Source organism: Nomia melanderi, chromosome 7, assembly GCF_051020985.1.
Source record: "Nomia melanderi isolate GNS246 chromosome 7, iyNomMela1, whole genome shotgun sequence".
Lineage (NCBI taxonomy): Eukaryota > Metazoa > Arthropoda > Insecta > Hymenoptera > Halictidae > Nomia > Nomia melanderi.
Window position 1 is genome coordinate 12,974,394 of NC_135005.1, and position 19,556 is coordinate 12,993,949.

General features: G+C 31.5%; 6 protein-coding genes and 1 non-coding gene across 16 annotated transcripts; 2 read left to right on the forward strand and 5 right to left on the reverse strand.

Moving 5' to 3' along the window:
* Positions 1-61: 61 nt before the first annotated feature.
* On the forward strand, positions 62-6,486 carry Neos (nuclear receptor coactivator protein neosin). Of its 4 annotated transcripts, none has more exons than XM_031984654.2 (6): positions 62-788; positions 921-1,668; positions 1,740-1,823; positions 2,091-2,290; positions 2,355-2,783; positions 3,599-5,149. In XM_031984654.2, exons 1-6 carry the CDS (start codon positions 554-556, stop codon positions 3,796-3,798), a joined length of 1,896 nt encoding a protein of 631 aa, XP_031840514.1. In that variant the 5' UTR covers positions 62-553; the 3' UTR covers positions 3,799-5,149. The 4 variants fall into 4 exon arrangements, with proteins under 4 accessions (XP_031840514.1, XP_031840515.1, XP_076225403.1 ...); XM_031984655.2 differs by having other exon boundaries at positions 63-788; positions 3,602-5,149; XM_076369288.1 differs by lacking the exon at positions 3,599-5,149 and adding an exon at positions 5,898-6,035 and having other exon boundaries at positions 65-788.
* Positions 5,149-8,119, reverse strand: LOC116430465 (protein-lysine N-methyltransferase SMYD4). Of its 2 annotated transcripts, XR_012998978.1 has the most exons (7): positions 7,927-8,119; positions 7,196-7,850; positions 6,677-6,963; positions 6,231-6,514; positions 5,584-6,090; positions 5,364-5,463; positions 5,153-5,295 (listed from the first exon to the last, which is right to left on the reverse strand). XR_012998978.1 is itself a non-coding variant. In XM_031984653.2 (6 exons), the coding sequence occupies exons 1-6, from the start codon at positions 8,117-8,119 to the stop codon at positions 5,282-5,284; spliced, it is 1,911 nt and encodes a 636-aa protein (XP_031840513.1). In that variant the 3' UTR covers positions 5,149-5,281. The 2 variants fall into 2 exon arrangements, 1 of the variants encoding a protein (XP_031840513.1); XM_031984653.2 differs by lacking the exon at positions 5,364-5,463 and having other exon boundaries at positions 5,149-5,295; positions 5,613-6,090.
* Positions 8,120-9,083: 964 nt separating this feature from the next.
* Pfdn4 (prefoldin subunit 4) lies at positions 9,084-10,214 on the reverse strand. Of its 2 annotated transcripts, XM_031984682.2 has the most exons (5): positions 10,046-10,214; positions 9,865-9,969; positions 9,640-9,765; positions 9,315-9,476; positions 9,084-9,231 (listed from the first exon to the last, which is right to left on the reverse strand). In XM_031984682.2, the coding sequence occupies exons 1-4, from the start codon at positions 10,052-10,054 to the stop codon at positions 9,324-9,326; spliced, it is 393 nt and encodes a 130-aa protein (XP_031840542.1). In that variant the 5' UTR covers positions 10,055-10,214; the 3' UTR covers positions 9,084-9,231; positions 9,315-9,323. The 2 variants fall into 2 exon arrangements, with proteins under 2 accessions (XP_031840542.1, XP_031840541.1); XM_031984681.2 differs by having other exon boundaries at positions 9,084-9,476.
* Positions 10,215-10,872: 658 nt separating this feature from the next.
* Positions 10,873-10,944, reverse strand: TRNAQ-CUG (transfer RNA glutamine (anticodon CUG)). The gene has a single exon. It is a non-coding gene; the product is annotated as a tRNA-Gln (tRNA).
* Positions 10,945-11,097: 153 nt separating this feature from the next.
* Positions 11,098-13,038, reverse strand: LOC116430490 (THUMP domain-containing protein 1). 3 transcript variants are annotated; one of them, XM_031984726.2, is made up of 6 exons: positions 12,892-13,038; positions 12,348-12,575; positions 12,119-12,277; positions 11,766-12,010; positions 11,461-11,692; positions 11,098-11,380 (listed from the first exon to the last, which is right to left on the reverse strand). In XM_031984726.2, exons 2-6 carry the CDS (start codon positions 12,543-12,545, stop codon positions 11,282-11,284), a joined length of 933 nt encoding a protein of 310 aa, XP_031840586.1. In that variant the 5' UTR covers positions 12,546-12,575; positions 12,892-13,038; the 3' UTR covers positions 11,098-11,281. The 3 variants fall into 3 exon arrangements, with proteins under 3 accessions (XP_031840586.1, XP_031840584.1, XP_031840585.1); XM_031984724.1 differs by having other exon boundaries at positions 12,840-12,968; XM_031984725.1 differs by having other exon boundaries at positions 12,348-12,708; positions 12,840-12,897.
* Positions 13,039-13,076: 38 nt separating this feature from the next.
* cutlet (chromosome transmission fidelity protein 18 homolog) lies at positions 13,077-17,411 on the reverse strand. Its single transcript, XM_031984723.2, has 11 exons — positions 16,484-17,411; positions 15,956-16,243; positions 15,756-15,891; positions 15,502-15,691; positions 15,008-15,432; positions 14,701-14,943; positions 14,282-14,622; positions 13,975-14,216; positions 13,644-13,906; positions 13,338-13,578; positions 13,077-13,255 (listed from the first exon to the last, which is right to left on the reverse strand). Exons 1-11 carry the CDS (start codon positions 16,563-16,565, stop codon positions 13,079-13,081), a joined length of 2,628 nt encoding a protein of 875 aa, XP_031840583.1. The 5' UTR covers positions 16,566-17,411; the 3' UTR covers positions 13,077-13,078.
* LOC116430491 (uncharacterized) lies at positions 17,358-19,450 on the forward strand. 3 transcript variants are annotated; one of them, XM_031984728.2, is made up of 4 exons: positions 17,358-17,475; positions 17,606-17,649; positions 18,442-18,683; positions 18,952-19,450. In XM_031984728.2, exons 3-4 carry the CDS (start codon positions 18,454-18,456, stop codon positions 19,208-19,210), a joined length of 489 nt encoding a protein of 162 aa, XP_031840588.1. In that variant the 5' UTR covers positions 17,358-17,475; positions 17,606-17,649; positions 18,442-18,453; the 3' UTR covers positions 19,211-19,450. The 3 variants fall into 3 exon arrangements, with proteins under 3 accessions (XP_031840588.1, XP_031840589.1, XP_076225004.1); XM_031984729.2 differs by having other exon boundaries at positions 17,396-17,475; positions 17,606-17,684; XM_076368889.1 differs by lacking the exon at positions 17,358-17,475 and having other exon boundaries at positions 17,607-17,629.
* Positions 19,451-19,556: the final 106 nt, after the last annotated feature.

Consider the following 19,556-nt stretch of genomic DNA (forward strand, 5'->3'; position numbering starts at 1 on the left):
TACTTTCACCTATTAATATTGAACACTACATAGAACTGCTCGCAGGACACAGCCGTGGGCAGCTCCTTGAACAGAAGTAGCAGGGGAACGCTGTTTTCGAGTTACTAGCGTGAGGGGAGTAAGTTAGACATCTTTGGTAGAAAGTATAGAAGTCGTTGAAAACGTGGAGAAGGTTTAATGTTCTCTGGCATGTTTGAAAACAGAACACACTTATACAACAGTAACTCCCATATACGCACGCCATCATAAGGGATTCGTTCAGCCTTCAATTGTTGATTGACGGTTCCTGTTTTGAAATCACCATCGTTTCGATAATATTATTATTCTATGAACAAATGGAACCAGAATAGAGAAAATTGAAGAAGACGTTGTCGCTGTGTATTATTTACACTATTGTGCTAGTTAATATCTATCAAAGTGATATAGATAGGAAAAAGTAAACGTCAGCATCGCAATTTAACCTCTCTTTGGTTTTATTATTTGAATGAGAATTATCGGTCCATAAGTATTTTCTTTGTGGAGAAATCGGTCTTCAAAGGCAACTTACGGCAAAATGAGTGTAAGATTATTAAAAGATCCTGCTACTGTGAGTAGCCGCATATTCGTGGGCCATTTGCAAACAGATGATATGACCAAACACGAATTAGAGGAACATTTTTCAAAATACGGGACTGTTGTTGGTTCGGCGATAAATAGAGGTTTTGGATTTGTTCAGTTTGAGGAAGAACAGTCTGCTCAAAAAGCTATTCAAAATGAGAATGGTGCGATGTTCAAAGGCAGAAGAATAGGTATTTTTATTTATCAATTTTCTTCATTATACTTCATGCTACTTCTAGTAATTTCAAATCAAACTAAAACACTTTATACTTATTTGTTTACACTTAAAACTAAATATTTATATTATGTATTGTCTTAAATAGATGTTAGACCAGCAAAGAAAGATAATCAGTCTGGAGGTGGAGGACCAAAACAACAGGGAGGTCCAACTAATCAGTTTAGTTCTAACAGCAATCATTTCAATACTGGAAATGATTCTTTTAATAGTGGAAATCAGAGTTTTAGTGGAAATTCTTCTTTCAATGCGAACCAAAGTTTTGGTTCTGATATACAAATGAATGATAGTCAAAAGGGGAGTACCATACAAAATCGTAATGATCAATTTGGCGATGGAAATCAGAATAATGATCAGTTTGGAAATCAAAATAGAAATAATGGAAGTGATCAGTTTAATAGTATAATGCAAAATAAAGGCAATAATCAGTTTAATCCAGGTAATCAGAATAGAACTGGTAATCAATTTGGACCTGGTGGGAATCAAAATAGACCAGGAGGGAATCAAAACCGAAATGTGAATAATCAGAATAATCATAATCAAACTGGTGGAGGTGGTGGAGGTGTGAACAGTGGTGGAGGTGGCAGAGCAAGAGGTAATAGGGCTGGAAAAAATCGAAATAAAAACAGAGACAATTCAGGGGGAAATAACTTCAGAGATCGTAGCCCTATTAACAGAAGTGGTCGTTTAGAAGATAAAAGTGGTAGAGATTGGGATCATAAACAAGGCGATAGAACTAGAAACAATAACTTTGGCAGAGACTCATTTAATGACAGTAACAATCGCTATGAAGATTTCAAAAATAATGGACCTAGGGATGTAAACATGAGTTTCAAGTAAGTTGATATATTCATAATCAATAACTTTCCTCATACGTGTCACTAACTATTCCACATCTTTTCATTAGTAATACAAATACCACAAGTGAGTATACAAATGCAACAACTGAAAAAAATGACTGTGAAATCATTGTTGTCAACAAGGCACTAACGTACGTATAAAAGTCTTTAATTCTTAAAACATATTGTAAAGTTATATGCATTGTAACCACATCTACTCTAAAACTAAATAAGGTGGAAAAAAATTAATGTTGGTGATATGGGCATTTGCACAAAGATAAAGTTGTCAAGGTCATGTTAAGATTATCCTTTAATATTTAAACACCTTATTCATATTTAGAGTTATTAAAAGCATTTAACTTTATGTCTGCTAAGTAATAAGTACTAATTATTTCTAATACTGGCATTTACAACAATAGGGAATATGCAGAAAGTATTGAGGCTAGGCTGAAAAAGATTGGGTTAACAGTGGATTTACTATTTCCAAATGAAGATGTACTTCTTAGTAGGGTTTTAGGAAATATAGCAAGTCGTGGATGTTTGTATGCTGTTGTAGTTACACCGATCAATCAAGAACATCATTCCTTAACACTAAATATTCTTCATGGCTTACCACAAGGTATAACTTCAGTATTATAATAAACATATTTTCTGCATTAATACAAATCGAAATTTTTATATAGAGCACAGAAACATGCTTGTCGAAGATGCTATTAATTTAATATCGCGGGACTTTGCCAATTACAAAGCCGGTGGACGATCAGTACCACTGAACACACCGTTTGCGAATGAGCGACATCCTGATGCTATCCAAGTTCTTTTAAACATGCTGGCTGATAATCACCAATTAACAGTACTACAGTACGATCGTGTAATAAAGTATCTTGAGATTAAACGAGAGGAACAAGTACAAGTAGAATTAGGAGACGTAAAAGATCTGACCACAACAACGACGACGATAGCAGTCAGCGATCCAAAACAAGCAGAATTACAGTCAAGGATACTTAATATATTAAATAGCAATAAAACCAGTTCGACAGCACCTGTTCCTAGCCCGGTTCCGGCTCCAACATCTGCACCAACTCCAGTCCCACCGGCTACTTGGGGATCAGGTAAAAATTATATTTTATTATTAGTCAAATTCAAGGAAAAAATAAAATATCCAAAGATATTGTACGTAATTCGTATTATTATTAAATGTTTATGAATTAGAAGATCATAAATATCATAAAAACATGTTTTCTAATGAATTTTTGTTTCTTCAAAGTTAGTTGTCAGACTTTGTTTCAGCAAACTTTGACACTCGTTAAGTCCATAATTCCTTTAACAAGGAATTGAAGGAACAAGCACGCTATAAGTGCGGTCCTTTCGTTTTTTTTTACCTTCGTATAACGGTTATGTGTTATAACTGTGATATTTGCTCCCTTTTACTGTAAAAATATTGATATCGGATCATTCGTCACGCGAGACAAATTTTCTCAGACCTTTTGCAGCATGATGATTGCACTTTTAAAAAGGTCGTTTCAGATGCATCTCACCGATTTGGAGAGCATTTATTTTTTACATTTCTTTTTGGATTTGTTTGTGTACATTTCATGAACTTGTCCAAAGAAACTACAATTTCTTTTCAAGTAATTTAATGAAATTTCTACCGAAGAAGTTTCAAATTGAGAAAATTGTAACGCAAGTTTTGTCTAAATGATTAGACAAACAAATCGAGGTAAAATTTATAATTGTTGAGTACAAGTGATCTGATTATAAAAACGAACTTCGTACGCTTTGCGATATTTTTAAATCGAGTTTTCAGTGCGTGTAGTGTTCTTGTGCCAGTTTCCTCTTGATGCAGTGATCAAAGCGAACGAACTTCGAATATATTTATTGCTGGTATTACAACCGCTAACTACATGAGTACATCATGTTATGCCAGCAGCATCAACTGCCACAACAGCGTCCACAACAACTACCTCTACGGGAGTTTCACCATCACCTCTGCTAAACGATCCGACAGTTCAAAAGGCCCTTGACAGTCTGTTGCAAGGCAATTTGCTCAAAAGCATCGGCGATCAGCAACCGGCTACAACCACGACACCTCTGTTTGCCGCTTTTTCGAATATCGGTCGATTTTAATTGATTTTTTCAATCATACATGGTTTTTTTATTGCGTTTCATCTCATTCAGCAGGACATTTCATTTCATTTTGTTCGATGAAATGAATATTCTACAGGCTATATTTGATAGTATATTGGAAACTAGTTAATATCATCAACTTTAACAACAAGTGGTTTTGATATTCTTCTCTGGTGAAGTGTTAGCATGCTTATATGTGCATAAAATAATACACTTTTGAACATAGGATTTATAAGGGTTTGTAAGTTCTATACAGTATTCCATAGTTATTTGAAGAAGTTAATACTTTTTGCCTGGTCTGCTTTTAACTACTAACGGAAATTATTGTTCTTATATTTTTTATGATGAGAACATTGGTATTAAGTTTGTAATTTACCAAGATTTTCTCACAGAATATGTTTAGTTGTAGGATATAGAAATGATTTGAACAACATACAATTATAAAGGTACTAACATCTGTTATATTAATATAATGAAAAATGTGTGGTGAAATTCTATGTTCTACAATCATTTAATGAAATAATATGTTTGTCAAATAACAGTGAAATACTGTAGATGTTATATTTCTATGGTTCTGAATATCATAGGTGTACACTGATATTTGCCTATACATATGTTCAATCCTTTCATTCCCAGGACAGAAATTTTAACTTAGTATGCATAGCATGATAAACAGAAGAGATGTTGCGTATTAGATGTATGTCTGATGATTTTCAAGGATGAGCTTTATGCTTCTTTTAACCCTGTTGCTTCCCATTGCTATAATGTTAATCAAGGTATGATTCATACCTTAAATATTAAACAATAGGTTTGAAGTATAATTATATTCTGAACTTTAATGAAGCCTGAATAGTTTGTTATGGTGGAGAATTTCAATGTGTAATATATTGATTTAGTGGTAGATAATTTGATGAAACAATTCCATCACTCATTATAATTATATGTTATTTTCAATTTAGTGCGTAGAATTTATTACATTATCATTTTAATGAATTGCCATTGTTGCTTATGTCTCTTTTATAGCTTTTATTAGTTTTGAAATATTACGTTATCAGTACCTACAGTGTGTCTCTTGAAATTAGTAAGAGAAACCATTTGGGCGAATTTATAAGCCTTGTAAACTTTGTCTAATGTAAAAATATACATATATACATATATATATATATATATAAATATAAATATAAAGCATTTCATTTTTATAATAAATTACGATGCTTATAAAATATTAAGTTTCCTATTGCACTTGTGATGATGCAGGTGTGTTCTTTTTCCTAAGGAAAGTAGAAATTGAGTATTATATATGTTTCTTAAACCATATATTATTACATAACTTTCAATCAGTTTATTCGTACAAATGTATTACATGAAAGTTTTGCACATTCTTTTTTTAGGAATTAGATAAACATCATATGTATAACTTCAATAAACTGTTTTTAGGAATATTTTATGTCTTTTATTAACAACTTGATATAACGTTGATGCCTCATTCTCGTGGATCTAGAAACAAGAAAATACACGTCTGTTCAATCAGTTTTAACAACCTCACTGACTTGCTCTTCACATACCTTTGCAGCAAAGTGCGTAATGTATAGACCCATTATTATGAAGCAGTATAAGCTATGAACTCAGAAGCAGCTTCATTATGTTAATAAGCAATAAAATAAACTAGTGCATAAAGTGAAGTACATTTTATATAATTAAATGTGATTTGCAGGATGTAAGTAAGCATATTATTAAGCATTAGCAGGTAAGCAAAGCTATATGGGTATAAATAAGCATGGATACTTGTTATGTTGACATATGATCAAATTTACCTAAGTAATAACTCTTTAGGTATTGTTCTGCGTGTACTATCTCTTCGCAAGGCTGGGACACTTCTTTGTATAGAATACAAAGAACGGATTTTACAGCATCAATATCATACATATTCTTTACCAATCTCTGCTTATATGGTTTCAGTTTCTCTACGAGTTCTTTGTTTTTGGTGATGGAACCAATGTGATTCTGAAGAATTTCGTTGTACATTGGCCAGTTGGCATCACAGGCAGGACAGTCACATTCAAAGAAATAGTCCTCCATTATTTTCTCTCTTCTTTCAGATCTTGGCATATGTGCATATGCAGCACCATAACCAGTGAATATTTGATCTCCAGGATATATTGGTTCCAAAGCACGAGTGAGCATTGTCAATCCTTCAAAATGACGAAAAGTGTTTGGAGCACAGGAGTGGTTGTACAAGCTATGCGTCACATATAGTCCAGAACCAGTTTTAATTCCTGGTTCTTGTTGTATCTAGAAAATAAATTTCGATAATTGTAAAATGATTAATGTATTATGTTTCTATCATTTGTTTTATTAAATTTTCTATGAGCATTATGAATTGTATGATTAAACATTTTTTATATTTTTAAAATATTTGTCAAAGAAATTACTGTGAAGCAATTAGAAGACATTATGACACAGGCACGAAACATGAGGCTGCCACAAAATTTTAACTGAGGGACATTATTAACGTCTTTTATTTCATTCATTTTGTATTTCTTGCAGAAGAAATTAGTCTGTGTGGCTAGAAGGATAGAGGCCAAAGCTGAAATACAGGCAAATGCACTGATACCAATGAGTGGCCTTGTTGTCATGTTAGTTGCAAGGCTTAAAGCAGATCGTGCACTCTTGCTGTCCAGTATACCTTCATCTGTAAATCCTGCAGTTCTATCATCTACAAAAATGAAATATTTTATAAAATATATAGTTATACAGTATGTTATAATTCAATATCTTTCATGATATACTTTCTCATCTTTCTTTTGTCTTTAAAACATGATTTCTATGTGTCTTTTTATTTTCATTTTAGCTATAAAATGTGAAAAAGCTTATTTACCTGGATTACGTTCTGCTATTTTCATATCTTCGTGCAGTTCTGCAATCTTCTTGCCTTTTGCTGTTACTACAATCAGAAAACGAACAATTTTGGTAAGCATTCTTACTTTGTCTTTATCAACATTGAATAAATTTCCCAGAACTGCTAAAATTGGACACTCTAAATCATGTGCCATATTCCAAGCTATTGATCTACATTCTTCTGAGCAATATACTGCCATAGGGCACCTTGGACATGGAATTAAATTACAGCTTCTTGAAAGACAGTGGTGACAATGTGTATGATATCTGTAAATTACAAGATTATAATGTTTATATATAAATATATAGGATGATTAAATGGACAGAATTGCACCATATATCTGTAACATATTTAATAGTAATGCTTGGAGGGAAATTATATTGTTCAATAAGAGATATTTTGTATGATCATTATATTAATTTAGAACCTCTATATATGTATGAATTCCATAATTATTTTCATTCATGTAGAATATTATATTAAAATGTAATTTCTTACTTTTGTGCATAAATGATGTGTGCATACGGTTCTTCAATAGAAACAACATCTCCCGGTTTAAATTCTTTAGTAGCTTCTAAATGACGTCCATATTTTTCCGAGAAAGAAATTATAACACCATCGCTAACTGCAGGAGCCTCTTTGCTAGGACCATAAGCTAACTTTAAAGGACCTTCATCTATTATATATCTTGGTTCTTTTTTTTTACTTAGTGGATTACCACAACCATTAATTGAATCTTCTTTATTTCCATTAAGCTGTCCATTTTTGCATGCCTCTTCATCATTATCTTTGGCTTTCCCATTTTTGTATTTTACAGTTACAGGTAGCTCTTCAATTGTTTCTGTTAAACACATCTCCATTAATTTCTCCGTATTAATAGATTCATTGTCTTTGATTTTCAATTTCTTTTTAAGTTCTTCAATAGCTTTTGCCCCCCTTTCCTTCAATTTTTTTCTTTTCTCTTCTGGATATCCAAGATTCAAAGCAGAATCAATATCTATTAAACACTCTTTGAACATTTGTTTTCTGTATAAAGCTGCTGATCTATTGGCATGAGCATGGGACATAAGTTCTTCATTATTTGCATATGCTAAGCTCAATGTATAATATTTTATGGCTTCATTATCGTCACCCATTACAAAATACTGATTTCCTATAACATTTTAAAAGTTGATACAGTTAATTATAGTGTTAAGATTGAATTCATATAATTAATACATAATTTGCACCTTCTTCTCTGTATCTGATAGAATCTTCTTCATTTTTCGTTTCAGGAATTAAAGTGGGTAATGGAGACTTCAACATATTTTGCAAAATATGGCCAACAAGTGCTTCACACTCTTTTTGTAAGCCATATCCTCCATGAGACTTATTATTTTGCTTTATAGTCAGTACTAGTTCCCTTGCTTTGTCCATATCCATGTTTACTGTTCTTACAAAAAGGATCTTTCACAAAATTTTTTTAATTTATATATCTCACTAATGACACTTATAAATAAATAGTAAAATATATTGTAAGTAGTTTAGTATATGGTCTCGTTTATTATTCTGTTTTATTAATTGTTTTCACTAATTGATAAAAAAGATTATTTTTTAAACATACTCCTACAGTAGATAAGCAGATACTGATTGGACTGTAGTGAACTATGTACTGGCAGAAGCAAAACTGAGAGGTGAAACTAAAATTACCTCAAGTCAGATGTTAGAGGGAAGGCAGAAACTGTATAACTGTGCAACCAAATTCCAAATCGTTTATTAAATTGTTAAATTATAAGTTACACAATGATTACAAGTTATTACATTTTAATCTTTGCCTTCATGATTTGTTATAAATATAAGTATTTTAGTAATTTTCAGATTGTTAACAAACATACTGAATATATTATAGCCTGTTAAACAAAGAAATATAATATAACATTTTCTAATATACAGTTAAAATTATATAGTTTACTGTATTTTGTCTGTTCCTTAAAATCTATTTTCTTATTGAATACTGTTTGCAATATTCATAAATAATATCCAATTTGAAAATTGCGACAAATATAAGATAATAATATTAGAACAGACCATAGTAGCATGTAAAGTTCAAAAATATTCAACAAATATAGAACATGAAAGCAGTTTTTCTGTCATGTTGCATGAGCACTTTGTAATGAGAACAATTTGGCAGACATCCAAATTTAATGCTACAGTTACCGCCGTCTTGAATTCAACCTTTATTGAAAGGAATGTACATATACTGTGCTTGTTAACCTCTATGTAAAAAATAGTTAATGTTTACATACATCTTTTTATATATTTTTTAAATACCCAATAAAATATCTTTTAAAATGATCTTTTAATGAAATTAATGTTATGGGAAGGTGAAAATAACAATGAAGAGAACTATGTGAAAAAAGTGTAATAAGTTTATTAAGAATTTATCACATGGTAACAGTTAACATGTGCAAACTTTAATGGCCATACATGTAAAATATGTAGGATTTGAAGTCGCTTTACCTGTACATATTATGATGAATAATAAAATGCACCTCCTATTATGTGAATTGGAAAAGTCATGAATAAATAAATGTGTGAAAAATAAGCTTAGATCACATTATAAGGGTTATATGCATACTTGACTAGATCAATCTTCATATACATCCAAGTTTATACTACTACCAAACTTTGCTTTTAATTGAGTTTTTAAATCATTCAAAATGTTCTTCAAATCAGCACTCTGGCTTTCCAAATTTGAAATTTCCGTTTTCTTCTTCACTTTAAGATCATCCAAATAGCCCTGTAAATGCATATTTCTTTAAATTATAGGAAACTAATACATTGATGAATATTTCTATATTGAATTATATCATAAATAATGTCTTTTTATATTTATTGTGTACTTTTCTCTAAAACGGGTGAAATGGTGTTTTAAAATTATTCAATACTTGATGGTAACAAACCTGTGTTTTTTCCATATCTTCCCAGACAAAAACTTCTCCTATATAATAAGGTATTTTGACATCTTCATCTAGTAGGAATAAATTAGACACTTCGTCACATGCGTCTTCCAAGTTTTTTAACTCGTCCTGTTGGAAGTATTCAAATTTGACACATACAACATCGTACATGACCAAATAAGGTTATATGTAATATGAAATATTTATTACTGGTATATCTATTGATACCTGTTTGCCTTTCACCTGTGACTGCAAGCTTTCCATCTTTGCATATAATCTTGCAAATTTATTAATTTTCTGTTGATCTTCGAACGTAACATAAACATTGCAATCCTATAATACATCAGAGGTTAGAAACGCATTTAACTTTAGATATTTTAATAAAAAGATAATTGTTATTGAGGCTTACTTTCGACATGGTCGCTTTCCTTTTATTTTATACTGATTTAAATTATAGTGTAATACTAGTTTAGATACTAATTTAGAAAGAAATTGACATTACACCACAGATCAGTTTTATAGAGACGGAACTTCTGAGGAAATCTTTGATGTTCCTGCCTGTAAATGGGATGACCTTGAAACACACTACCATAGTTGATGTTACCACTTCTTTACAGACGATATCTCCATTATTTTCTATGTTTAATTAATTAAAAGAAGAAGAAAAGATTGTATGAAACAGTATTATAAGCAAATTACGTTGAATAATTATACATATTTCATTAATACGATTTTAATTTAAAAGTTGTGTAGTTTCTTGACCAATACCAAGTTTTTTATTATTTGAAATGAAGATTTACTCTAATTTACTCTGATAGTGCATAATTGTTAGTAAAAAAATGTTAGATTTTAAATCTTTATGGTTTTATATAAATCTAATGATTTTCGCTACATGTGATATAACATTCGCAGACCGATTGTTGAAAATAAGGCATTAGATGTGTGTTTTAAAAATATTTTATGTTTATACAAATACAAGTTCTAACTTTATAATTGATAAAAAGAATATAATTTATTATCTATTTCGGAATATCTTTATAAGTAATCAAACAGTTGATTTTTTATATTTGTGAAAATACTCATCTAATATATTAGAATGAAATATTTCATCCACACAGTTATTAATTTTATAATTTTTATTCAGTTACATTTTTTATTTTCTTCGTCTTGTATATATGTGTTTAAAATGTACGCAAAATAATAATAAATAATTTATAAAAAGTAAATAAAATGTAAAGGTCCCACCGAGATTTGAACTCGGATCGCTGGATTCAGAGTCCAGAGTGCTAACCATTACACCATGGGACCTTGTACAAATTTACCTCATATCAAGGTTTTAAATGATTATTAAATAATTGAAAAAAATGATTGAACTTCAAATTATTAAACGTTTTTCTAAATTAAAACCAAAATATGATTTTTATTGTTTCATGCGTGTTTAATATTATAAAATTTCGGCAGTTTCGATGTTAATATTTATTAATATAAGACCTATATCTTACATACATTTTTACATTTGTATAAGACACTTTTTTATATGAAATATAATTATAAAATACTACTAACTATCGAAGTATAAATTTGTCAGGAAAGTAACTTAATTTTACATAATTTAAAAATGTTGTAATACAGTCATGGTCACTGATTATTCTTTATCTTCAACTGTTTCTTTTAATAAAATTTCATTCTGCTTTGGATCTTTTTCACTGTCTTTCGATTCTAGGCTTTCTTCAGTCTTTATTCTCTAAAAATAACAATTATACTCCTTTGTATTATAAAACTGATACAACAAAAGATACTTAGTACAAAAAATTATGTTTTTACCTTTGCATTATTTACAGGTTCCTTTACATTACATATTTCTAATAAGTTATATTTCTTAAATTTGTAATAATTTGGAGAAACAGATATAAGACAAACACCACGTATTACTTCCACTATTACAGCAAGTTCTGGATTCTTTAGATCTGCTTTATTTCCAGGATTCTTTTTGTGTATTATTTCAGCTAGATCTTTAATAACTTCCTCCCTATGTATATTGTGGTTACTGTGGCGACTGAAACATGTTTACATAAGTATATTTGTCATTCAAAAGTAACTTCATTATTATGTAAATAATAAAAATATACTTGAATACAATGCTGAAGGTTTTTGGTTCCTGTGCAAAGTACTTCTCAAGAACTGTGTCTGCTTTCTGCTTTATGTCATTCATATATGCTTTGCATATAACTTCAATAGGAATTAATCTTAATATATATCTTGTACGTTGTTGTTTAGTTTTATCTAGCTCTGTAATAATTTTAGTAACTAATTCTAAAGGATTCAACAAAGATGTCCTTATGAAAATTACATTCTTCACACCAGTATCGACTACCTAATAAAAAGTTTATAAATATTATTATGCTGAATAATTTTGTCATTAAGTCAGTTTAAGATAATGTAAATACATTTATTCTTTTCAAATTTCTTTTTGTTTATTTACCTGGAACCTTCTTGCATTCACTGGTTTAGCGTATTCTGCTTTTAATTCATTAATTTCTTTATTCAAAGAAGTTGATATATCTTCCTCATCATCTGGGTCTGTATCATTAATAGAATCATCTTTTGCTACAGGAGTTTTGGTATTATCATTATCTGAGTCCTTGAATTAAAAACAGTCCTTCATCCTTAAATTTTATGTATTAATGTTAATTCTTTGATTTCCACTATACCTTTGTAGCCTCTGATCCATAAATTTCATCGGCAAATTCATTAAGTAATTTGTAAGCATCACGTACACAATCTTTTTCACGAAAATTACATGTGCATAAGAAACCCATTGAACCTGGTTCTAGACTGAATTGTTTACGTTTCTTATGACTGTTACCACTGTTTTGATAATAATGCTTCTTCTTTTTTTGTACATCCATTTTTCATATATTTCAAGAACAATATTAGGTCTATAATAATTGAAAAGAAAAATGGGTATTATAAATTTATATATATAAATAAAACATGTATTTTTTATAAGAATGTAATTTCCTTTAATGATATAAAATAAAGGCCATGTGGTCTGGGTTACTCATTTTTAGACTGTGAAATCATAGATAATAAATATTCAAAATGGTTATTGTACTACATAGAAATAACTATTGTAAGATTAGGAACAATATTTATATTGTAAGATAACGATATAATTTTAGGAAACTTAAAATTGACAGTACTTGTCTGCTGTGTTTGATACAGTTGAATTTATTATTCCCACGTGAAACTAACCTGGAATTATTGAGTTATCGTAGCAGGAATAAAATTAAATAACTAGATAATACTTCATCCCTATAGTAATTTCATGTTTGGGAATTTTAAGATGTGTGTATAAAATAAATAACTTTATTGTCAAAACTGAATAAAAAAATGTATTATGTTACAACTTGGAGCAGAGCTGCCATAATTATTTTACAATTCAAAGGAGATCTGCCATAGTTATGTTTCGACGAACAGCATTACTAAAACCTTCTTTGTATTTATAACAAACGCCATATTTCGTCAAAAAGTTGTGCGAATTGTTGGATTCTTTATCTGACTTTTTTTGTTTATCTTGATCTACCGTAATTACTCTTCCAAAGAAATCTTTATATGTCTGTAACAATTAGTTTTTTTTTGTTAGTATGTTATTTATGAAAAAATATAACAAATACAAGAATAATAAATATTGAACTTACAATTTCCTTTATCTGCGTTTCAGGCTTTTTAACTTGTTCTTTGGAAGCTGCCTTTGTTGTATTATTATTTCTTTTGGTGTTGTCATCTACTTTTTCTGTAGAATTTTTTGTATTAAGCAGAGCGTTTGAAGCCCGCCGTAAACGTTCAGCTGCCAACTCTTGAACAATTATTTGTTTCATCGCATACGCAAGAGTTCGACGATGTTTGCATTCAGGAAAAATACCAATTTCAAATATGTTCCTAAAAAACATAAAATTAAAATATGCCCTTTAAATGGAATTGTACAGTACATTCTCATAGCTTACGGATCTAGATTATAATCATAGATTCCGTCAGGAGTTCTTTCTTGTGCAAATGTCAGACCAAATTCGAGTAGAACATTTACCAAACGAGCAAGATCATTTCTTTCTTTGGTCGAATGTAAATGTCCAGAAACTGTTCGCAATCGAGGACACAGTAAATCTGGCAAGAAAGGAGCAATATCGACCGCCAACGTTATGATATCACGACCGCTACTTTTATAAACGGTCGTTAGGATACCTATACTTTTTGCTTGTTTTTGATGCATCTACAATGAATATATATTAAAATTATTGATTACTATCGTATTTCATATCAACTGTTTGAATTTCTTACTTCGTATGGTACGGAGGGATAAGATAACTTAATGTTTTTTGCATTGGGAAAATATAAATGCCATGTGATGAAAGCATAATTTGTATAGGGCATAACAGACCAGACTTGGGAGTTTGCAACTAGAGATAGTACTTCATCAAAGAACTGAAACCACTGTAAACATAGGACTATGTAGTTCATTTTATCACAACAAACTTCTGGGTAGTTATGGAATATCCCCTGTGCTAATTTTTCTGTCTCCGCTGAAATAGGAAATAAATGGTTATTAATAAAATATATCATGGCTGAATCATATACAATGCTTTACCATTTTGTACAGTTTTCAGTACAAGACTAACTCTCTTTGAAATAGGAAGTATTCCTCTTTTGTCCATAGGTATTGCTAGTATCTGCTTCCACGAATCAAATAATCCTTTCCTGCTGTCCTTTAATGCAAATGATACATTGTCTCCTAATTTGGCGCCTCCCATGTATTGGAGTGCGCCTAAACACGACCTTACATCACAACCGGATATTTCAGCTAATTTCAGAAGTACGTCTGGATTGACTTTTAAATTTTCTTTTCGTGATACTTCCATTAATCTATCTGCTAATCTTGCGGGACTCACTTCTGGTACTGCTATAATAAGTGCAGTTGCTCTGAGGGATCTGTTACACATAATTTTTTAATGTATTCTTACTTCTCATCGTTAATCCTCTGCATATTAATTAATCAAGGAAAATTACCTTAATGAAGGAGTATATGGTTCATTGCAAATACATATTACAGGGCGATGACAAGTCAGGGATTGTTTATCACCCTTTCCCTTATCCTTTTTACCTTTCTGGACTAGTTTACCTTGAACAAATTTCAGTAAAAGTTCAATTGATGCTACTGGCGCCCCATCAATTTCATCTAAAACGAGGCAATTTGGTCGTGGTTCGCTTCCCATTACAGCTTTCATTTGTGTTGATGAAAGAAGGACTTGCCTATATTCAAAATGTACATTAGTGACTTTATCAAATTTAATTTCATCATAAATTGTTATGTTACCTGAAGGCATCAGGACTTCTTTCATCACTGGCATTGATTTCTACCACATTATATCCAGCATGTTTAGCTGCTAAGTGAGCTAATGTAGTTTTCCCCAATCCAGGTGGTCCAGTTAATAAAGCTATTTTTTGAATTGGGAATCCTCTATTGTCTACCTCTTCAATATCTTTTTCATTGATAAATTTCCTATTTCTGAATGTGGAATACAGTTTTTTCTTTTTATTTTGTACATAATTCCGGTTAAATACTACCTTATCCCAGAGTTTTATCCAATGTAATAAATGTCTGTTCACACTTTCATCTGAAAGTAATTCTATATAAGATCTTGGTCTATACTTATCAACCCACAGCTCATTATCTTGCCTGAAGCCTGTGGTTGAAACATTAGAATTTTCACAACTAGCACGTTTAGCGTTTTGCACCATCTGTAAAATTATAATAAAATCATTGAATATTGAGATTTATAAAGTTATATAAATATTTGACCCACATACAATTTCTTCTGCTTCAGCCTTCAATTGATCATAAGGTACAGACAATAAATTGGAAAATGTGCGGGTACTTTCTTTCACATTGGGTTCAGTATCATCTTTTAACCTAATATATATACGCTGGGCATCACGTGGCCTGGTTAAAGCCACAAAATTCCAGCGAGGAACTCGTAAAGATATTGTATCTTCGTTTCTAAATGAAATTAGTAATTGTTAAATAAAGTCAATAAATAAAATAATTACTGTATTTTACATACTCTTCATAATATTTTCTTTTAACAGATACTCCTCTGCTATGTACATGAAATTTTTCTCTAGCATCTAATACTACTTTAATTATATTTTCAGGCTGATCCCACCTTGGTTTCTTTCCTGTAGGTTCATAGATATCAACTGGAATGAAAAATAGGTTTAAATATAGTTATCTAAAGTATACAAAATTACCCAAATTATTTACCATGATCATTGAGATCTATTATGTCAGAAATGTCTCCAAACAGTTCATCATAATTTCGTTTTTTTGTATTATCTATATCAATACTATCAGATCCTTTATTACTAGGAGTAATGAAATCATTGTGTTTATTAGTTGTGAAAATATTCAATTCCTTGTGTACATTGTGTATGGTAGAGTTTGATTCCTTATATGTATTAGGTGTTGCATTAACTGATTCATCTTTCTTCTTATGTTCATTATGTACATTTTGAATTTCTTGAGATTTTTGTGTCTTCTGCCCTTCATATTCTAAAATATAATAATTACAATTAAATATTAATAAGCTGTCATATTCGAAATCAGTTTGTTTACATGTTGTGACAGGTATCTTAATTAAATTAATTGTTAGAAAGAACATTATTGCGAAAACCAGAAAATATAAAATATCACATACATTATAAATAAAATACTCACAATCAAGTAACAACATAGAAAATTAAATACTTAATTCAAAATTAAATACCGATAACAAGGTTATCCTTAGTTTACCTTCAATTTCTTTCAGAAGTTCATATTCGTCTGCGTGGACTAAATCAAATTCTTCATCAGGATCAGGAAATTCGGAATCCATAATTCCAATTAGTTACCAAATACGTATAATTATGAATATATAAAATAGTTAAATATTGTTTTTCTGCTAATTCAATTCCAGTTATACATTCTGACTCCGTCTAAGTACATTTCCCCGCGCATTTTATGGCGGTAAATTTGAATAATCTATCCATCGTAATTAACAATTAAAAATTTAAAAACAGTGTATAATTCTTAACAATGTTTAATAACTATCAAATACTCTTCATGGGTTTATTTAAACATTTTATTTCCTCATAAATAACAACATCATACATCCTACAGCGATTATTTTGTATAATTACAAATCTATATTTCGAAATAAATCAATCTTATAAAATAGACTTTTATAGAGTTTTCTTCATTGCTCTAACATCTACCAGCTATTGTCAGTTTACTATTCAAGAGACCATTTCGCATTCCGAGTGACGTGCAGTTACTTCACCCACTGTGCTCCGAATAATAAATACCATTTAAAGAATACTGACCACATTCGGGCTGAAATAAGTTCAGCGTAATTTCTACCATAAGAACCAAAATACAATCTACAATTCCTTTAAAAATATTTCATCTTCTAGAAATCAATTAATCGGTCCATTGAGATCAAAGAATTACAATCCAGAACTTGAAGAGCTCCATCAATTCTTTGCAAACGAAGCAAAGCCAAGCTAAACGATTACAATAAAAAATTCTCAAAATTAAATAGCTAGAAGTGAGTAACATTTTCGATGATTACTCGACGGAAAGGGGAAACACGTCCGTGCGAATCCAGCGCCCATTGTTACCATCGTTGAATATATTTTCGGCTCACCGAGTCACGCGTCAGACGGCGCGCAGCGTTTCACGAATAACCTCGCAGGACATATTCCCCGTTCTGTTTAAAAATAACGTTCATGTTCTACAAATACACGGTTAGTATCATTTCGTTACCAGGATCGTTGTGATTCCATCGTAAAGTGTTAGAGTTTAAACTCTACGGAATTAGATGACATTTATCTCTTATCTTAAATATCTCTTATCTTTATGTGTGAATCATTGTAGTACAATCGTCTACAAGGGTGAACGGTGAGACACAGCGCCAGCAGGTATCAATCGACAAATATTTCTATTTCTATCGGTTGTAAGTAATTACAATGAAATTCACCGTAGGAATTACAAGTAACTTCAGTGTTAGTTTACATATATAAAATACAATACATTTGCGAATTATATGAACGTCGCACAGAGTACATAACTACCTATATTCATTATCGCATGTATGATGTAATATCGTACTGTCAAAGAAACTGATGCCACACATACGATAGCCTACAAAAGAAATATTATATCTGAGCTTTGTTTGGTAACAGACTGCACATATGAATAATTATATAAGAATCTACAGTAAAGTATTGTTCGATAAAAGTTATCATTGCTTGGTCGCCGAAGACACGCAACGTCGGCCGATTAAGACAGCCAGCCACTGTGAATCCGGTTCTGTAGAAGTACCGATCAATAACTCTCTCTGTTTCGGTTGCCCAAACGATAACAACGGCGATAGTGTCACGTGCCCGGGGAAAGCATGAATTAAACCGATAACGAGATTTGTGGCGTTACTTTCGTGTGCCCTCTAATGTCGATAATTGGATCGTTCAACAGCTTGTTTTTACGCGTAACCTAAATAAAGTGTTACCTGCTGACGCTTGTTTCTCTTAAACAGTAATTTAACTACGATGGTACACCTGTGTCATTGTTTGTCCCGCCCGACGTGTTATTGTACCAATTTCTTGTTTCCCAGTTTACCTTCGATGGAACTTATCGAACAAATAATATTTCAAATTAGTCAACAAATAATATTTCGTAACATAGCGAAGTACATGGAACTGTTTTGTTCTCAGGCGGAATGAAGTATGCAGACCCTACCGACTCAGGTAATCGGCTGCATCGGGAAGTGCACTTCCGGTTTCAACCGCGAAGAATTAGACCAGATCACAGATAATATACACAGAACCCTGTCTCACCCACGAGGCAGAGAAATTTTCAGAAGGTACTTGGAGAGACGTCAACTTACGGACAACATTGAATGTCTGGCGTTGTACGAGACCTGTAACCAATTCCTCGAGGAAGGAAAGAGTGATTCGTACGTAGAAATCATCGCAACGTTTAGTAATAATTACGAAATGTTATTCCCTTCAATATATAAAACGTAATCTCACACGATTAAATGAATCTTTCAATATTGAAACTTTTTTTCAGAAATAATCCGTCGATTTCAAATGTAAACCGGTCGCTTGACTCGGTCGGTAAAACAGATTCCGGAAGTGGAAGATTCATTCGATCGATTCAATTTCATACTTTGCGTAAACACCCCGAGTAAAAATGATGTTGATAGGAAATTGTATTTTCAGGCCATCGAGAAAGGTACCTCCACTGGAGCTATTAATAAACCATGTTACCAAAGTGAAAGAAATGGCGGAAGATTTGGATGGCGTTCCTGAAATAGACTGGGCTCTTCTGCGGAGCTTCACGCAGGCTTTGGACAGCCAGTCAAGGACTGATCTGCTCTGCGTCTTGGAGGATACCAAAGACAAATGTAGGAATCATTTGAAAAGCGTTCACGGCAGTTTCAAGAAATACGTATCGGAGCCGTGCCCGTTGACCAAATGATCAACGAACGAACTCTCTTACTTGTTAACACGCATTCCTTCGCATATCGATTGTTCCGTAGTCTTAGAATTATTAAGACGGAGTGGAAGAGAACGTTTTATGCACATTTATGTATGACTGCTGGCCTGCGACGTTGAGCGTCACGGATTAATGTTACTTCTGTACGTTGCGTCGGTGTCTTTACATTTATTTAAACCACATTTGTAATTTAATAATAAAGTCTGTCAGTTTTCACGATCAGTTTCTCTGGGTTTAATTGATTGTTCAATCACTTAGGTAAGCCTTATCAATCTGCGTGTTCAATTGATCGAACGCTTGAAGTCAACTCATTTACGTTGGTCTTGAA

Coding starts and splice junctions, on each gene's coding strand:
- Neos (XM_031984654.2), top strand. CDS start 554: ATGAGTGTAAGATTATTAAAAGATCCTGCTACTGTGAGTAGCCGCATA. Junction 1,824..2,090: donor GTTGTCAACAAGGCACTAAC/GTACGTATAAAA, acceptor TTACAACAATAG/GGAATATGCAGAAAGTATTG. Junction 2,291..2,354: donor TCTTCATGGCTTACCACAAG/GTATAACTTCAG, acceptor ATTTTTATATAG/AGCACAGAAACATGCTTGTC.
- LOC116430465 (XM_031984653.2), bottom strand. CDS start 8,119: ATGGATATGGACAAAGCAAGGGAACTAGTACTGACTATAAAGCAAAAT. Junction 6,515..6,676: donor AATAGCAGAACGTAATCCAG/GTAAATAAGCTT, acceptor TCATTTTTGTAG/ATGATAGAACTGCAGGATTT. Junction 6,091..6,230: donor TGTCTTCTAATTGCTTCACA/GTAATTTCTTTG, acceptor TTTATTTTCTAG/ATACAACAAGAACCAGGAAT.
- Pfdn4 (XM_031984682.2), bottom strand. Junction 9,766..9,864: donor CACAGGTGAAAGGCAAACAG/GTATCAATAGAT, acceptor TACTTCCAACAG/GACGAGTTAAAAAACTTGGA. Junction 9,477..9,639: donor AAGATATGGAAAAAACACAG/GTTTGTTACCAT, acceptor ATGCATTTACAG/GGCTATTTGGATGATCTTAA.
- LOC116430490 (XM_031984726.2), bottom strand. CDS start 12,545: ATGGATGTACAAAAAAAGAAGAAGCATTATTATCAAAACAGTGGTAAC. Junction 12,278..12,347: donor ATGGATCAGAGGCTACAAAG/GTATAGTGGAAA, acceptor TTTTAATTCAAG/GACTCAGATAATGATAATAC. Junction 11,381..11,460: donor AACCTGTAAATAATGCAAAG/GTAAAAACATAA, acceptor TGTTATTTTTAG/AGAATAAAGACTGAAGAAAG.
- cutlet (XM_031984723.2), bottom strand. CDS start 16,565: ATGGATTCCGAATTTCCTGATCCTGATGAAGAATTTGATTTAGTCCAC. Junction 15,433..15,501: donor AGGCTGAAGCAGAAGAAATT/GTATGTGGGTCA, acceptor ATAATTTTACAG/ATGGTGCAAAACGCTAAACG. Junction 13,256..13,337: donor AAACGCAGATAAAGGAAATT/GTAAGTTCAATA, acceptor TAATTGTTACAG/ACATATAAAGATTTCTTTGG.
- LOC116430491 (XM_031984728.2), top strand. CDS start 18,454: ATGCAGACCCTACCGACTCAGGTAATCGGCTGCATCGGGAAGTGCACT. Junction 18,684..18,951: donor GAGGAAGGAAAGAGTGATTC/GTACGTAGAAAT, acceptor TTGTATTTTCAG/GCCATCGAGAAAGGTACCTC.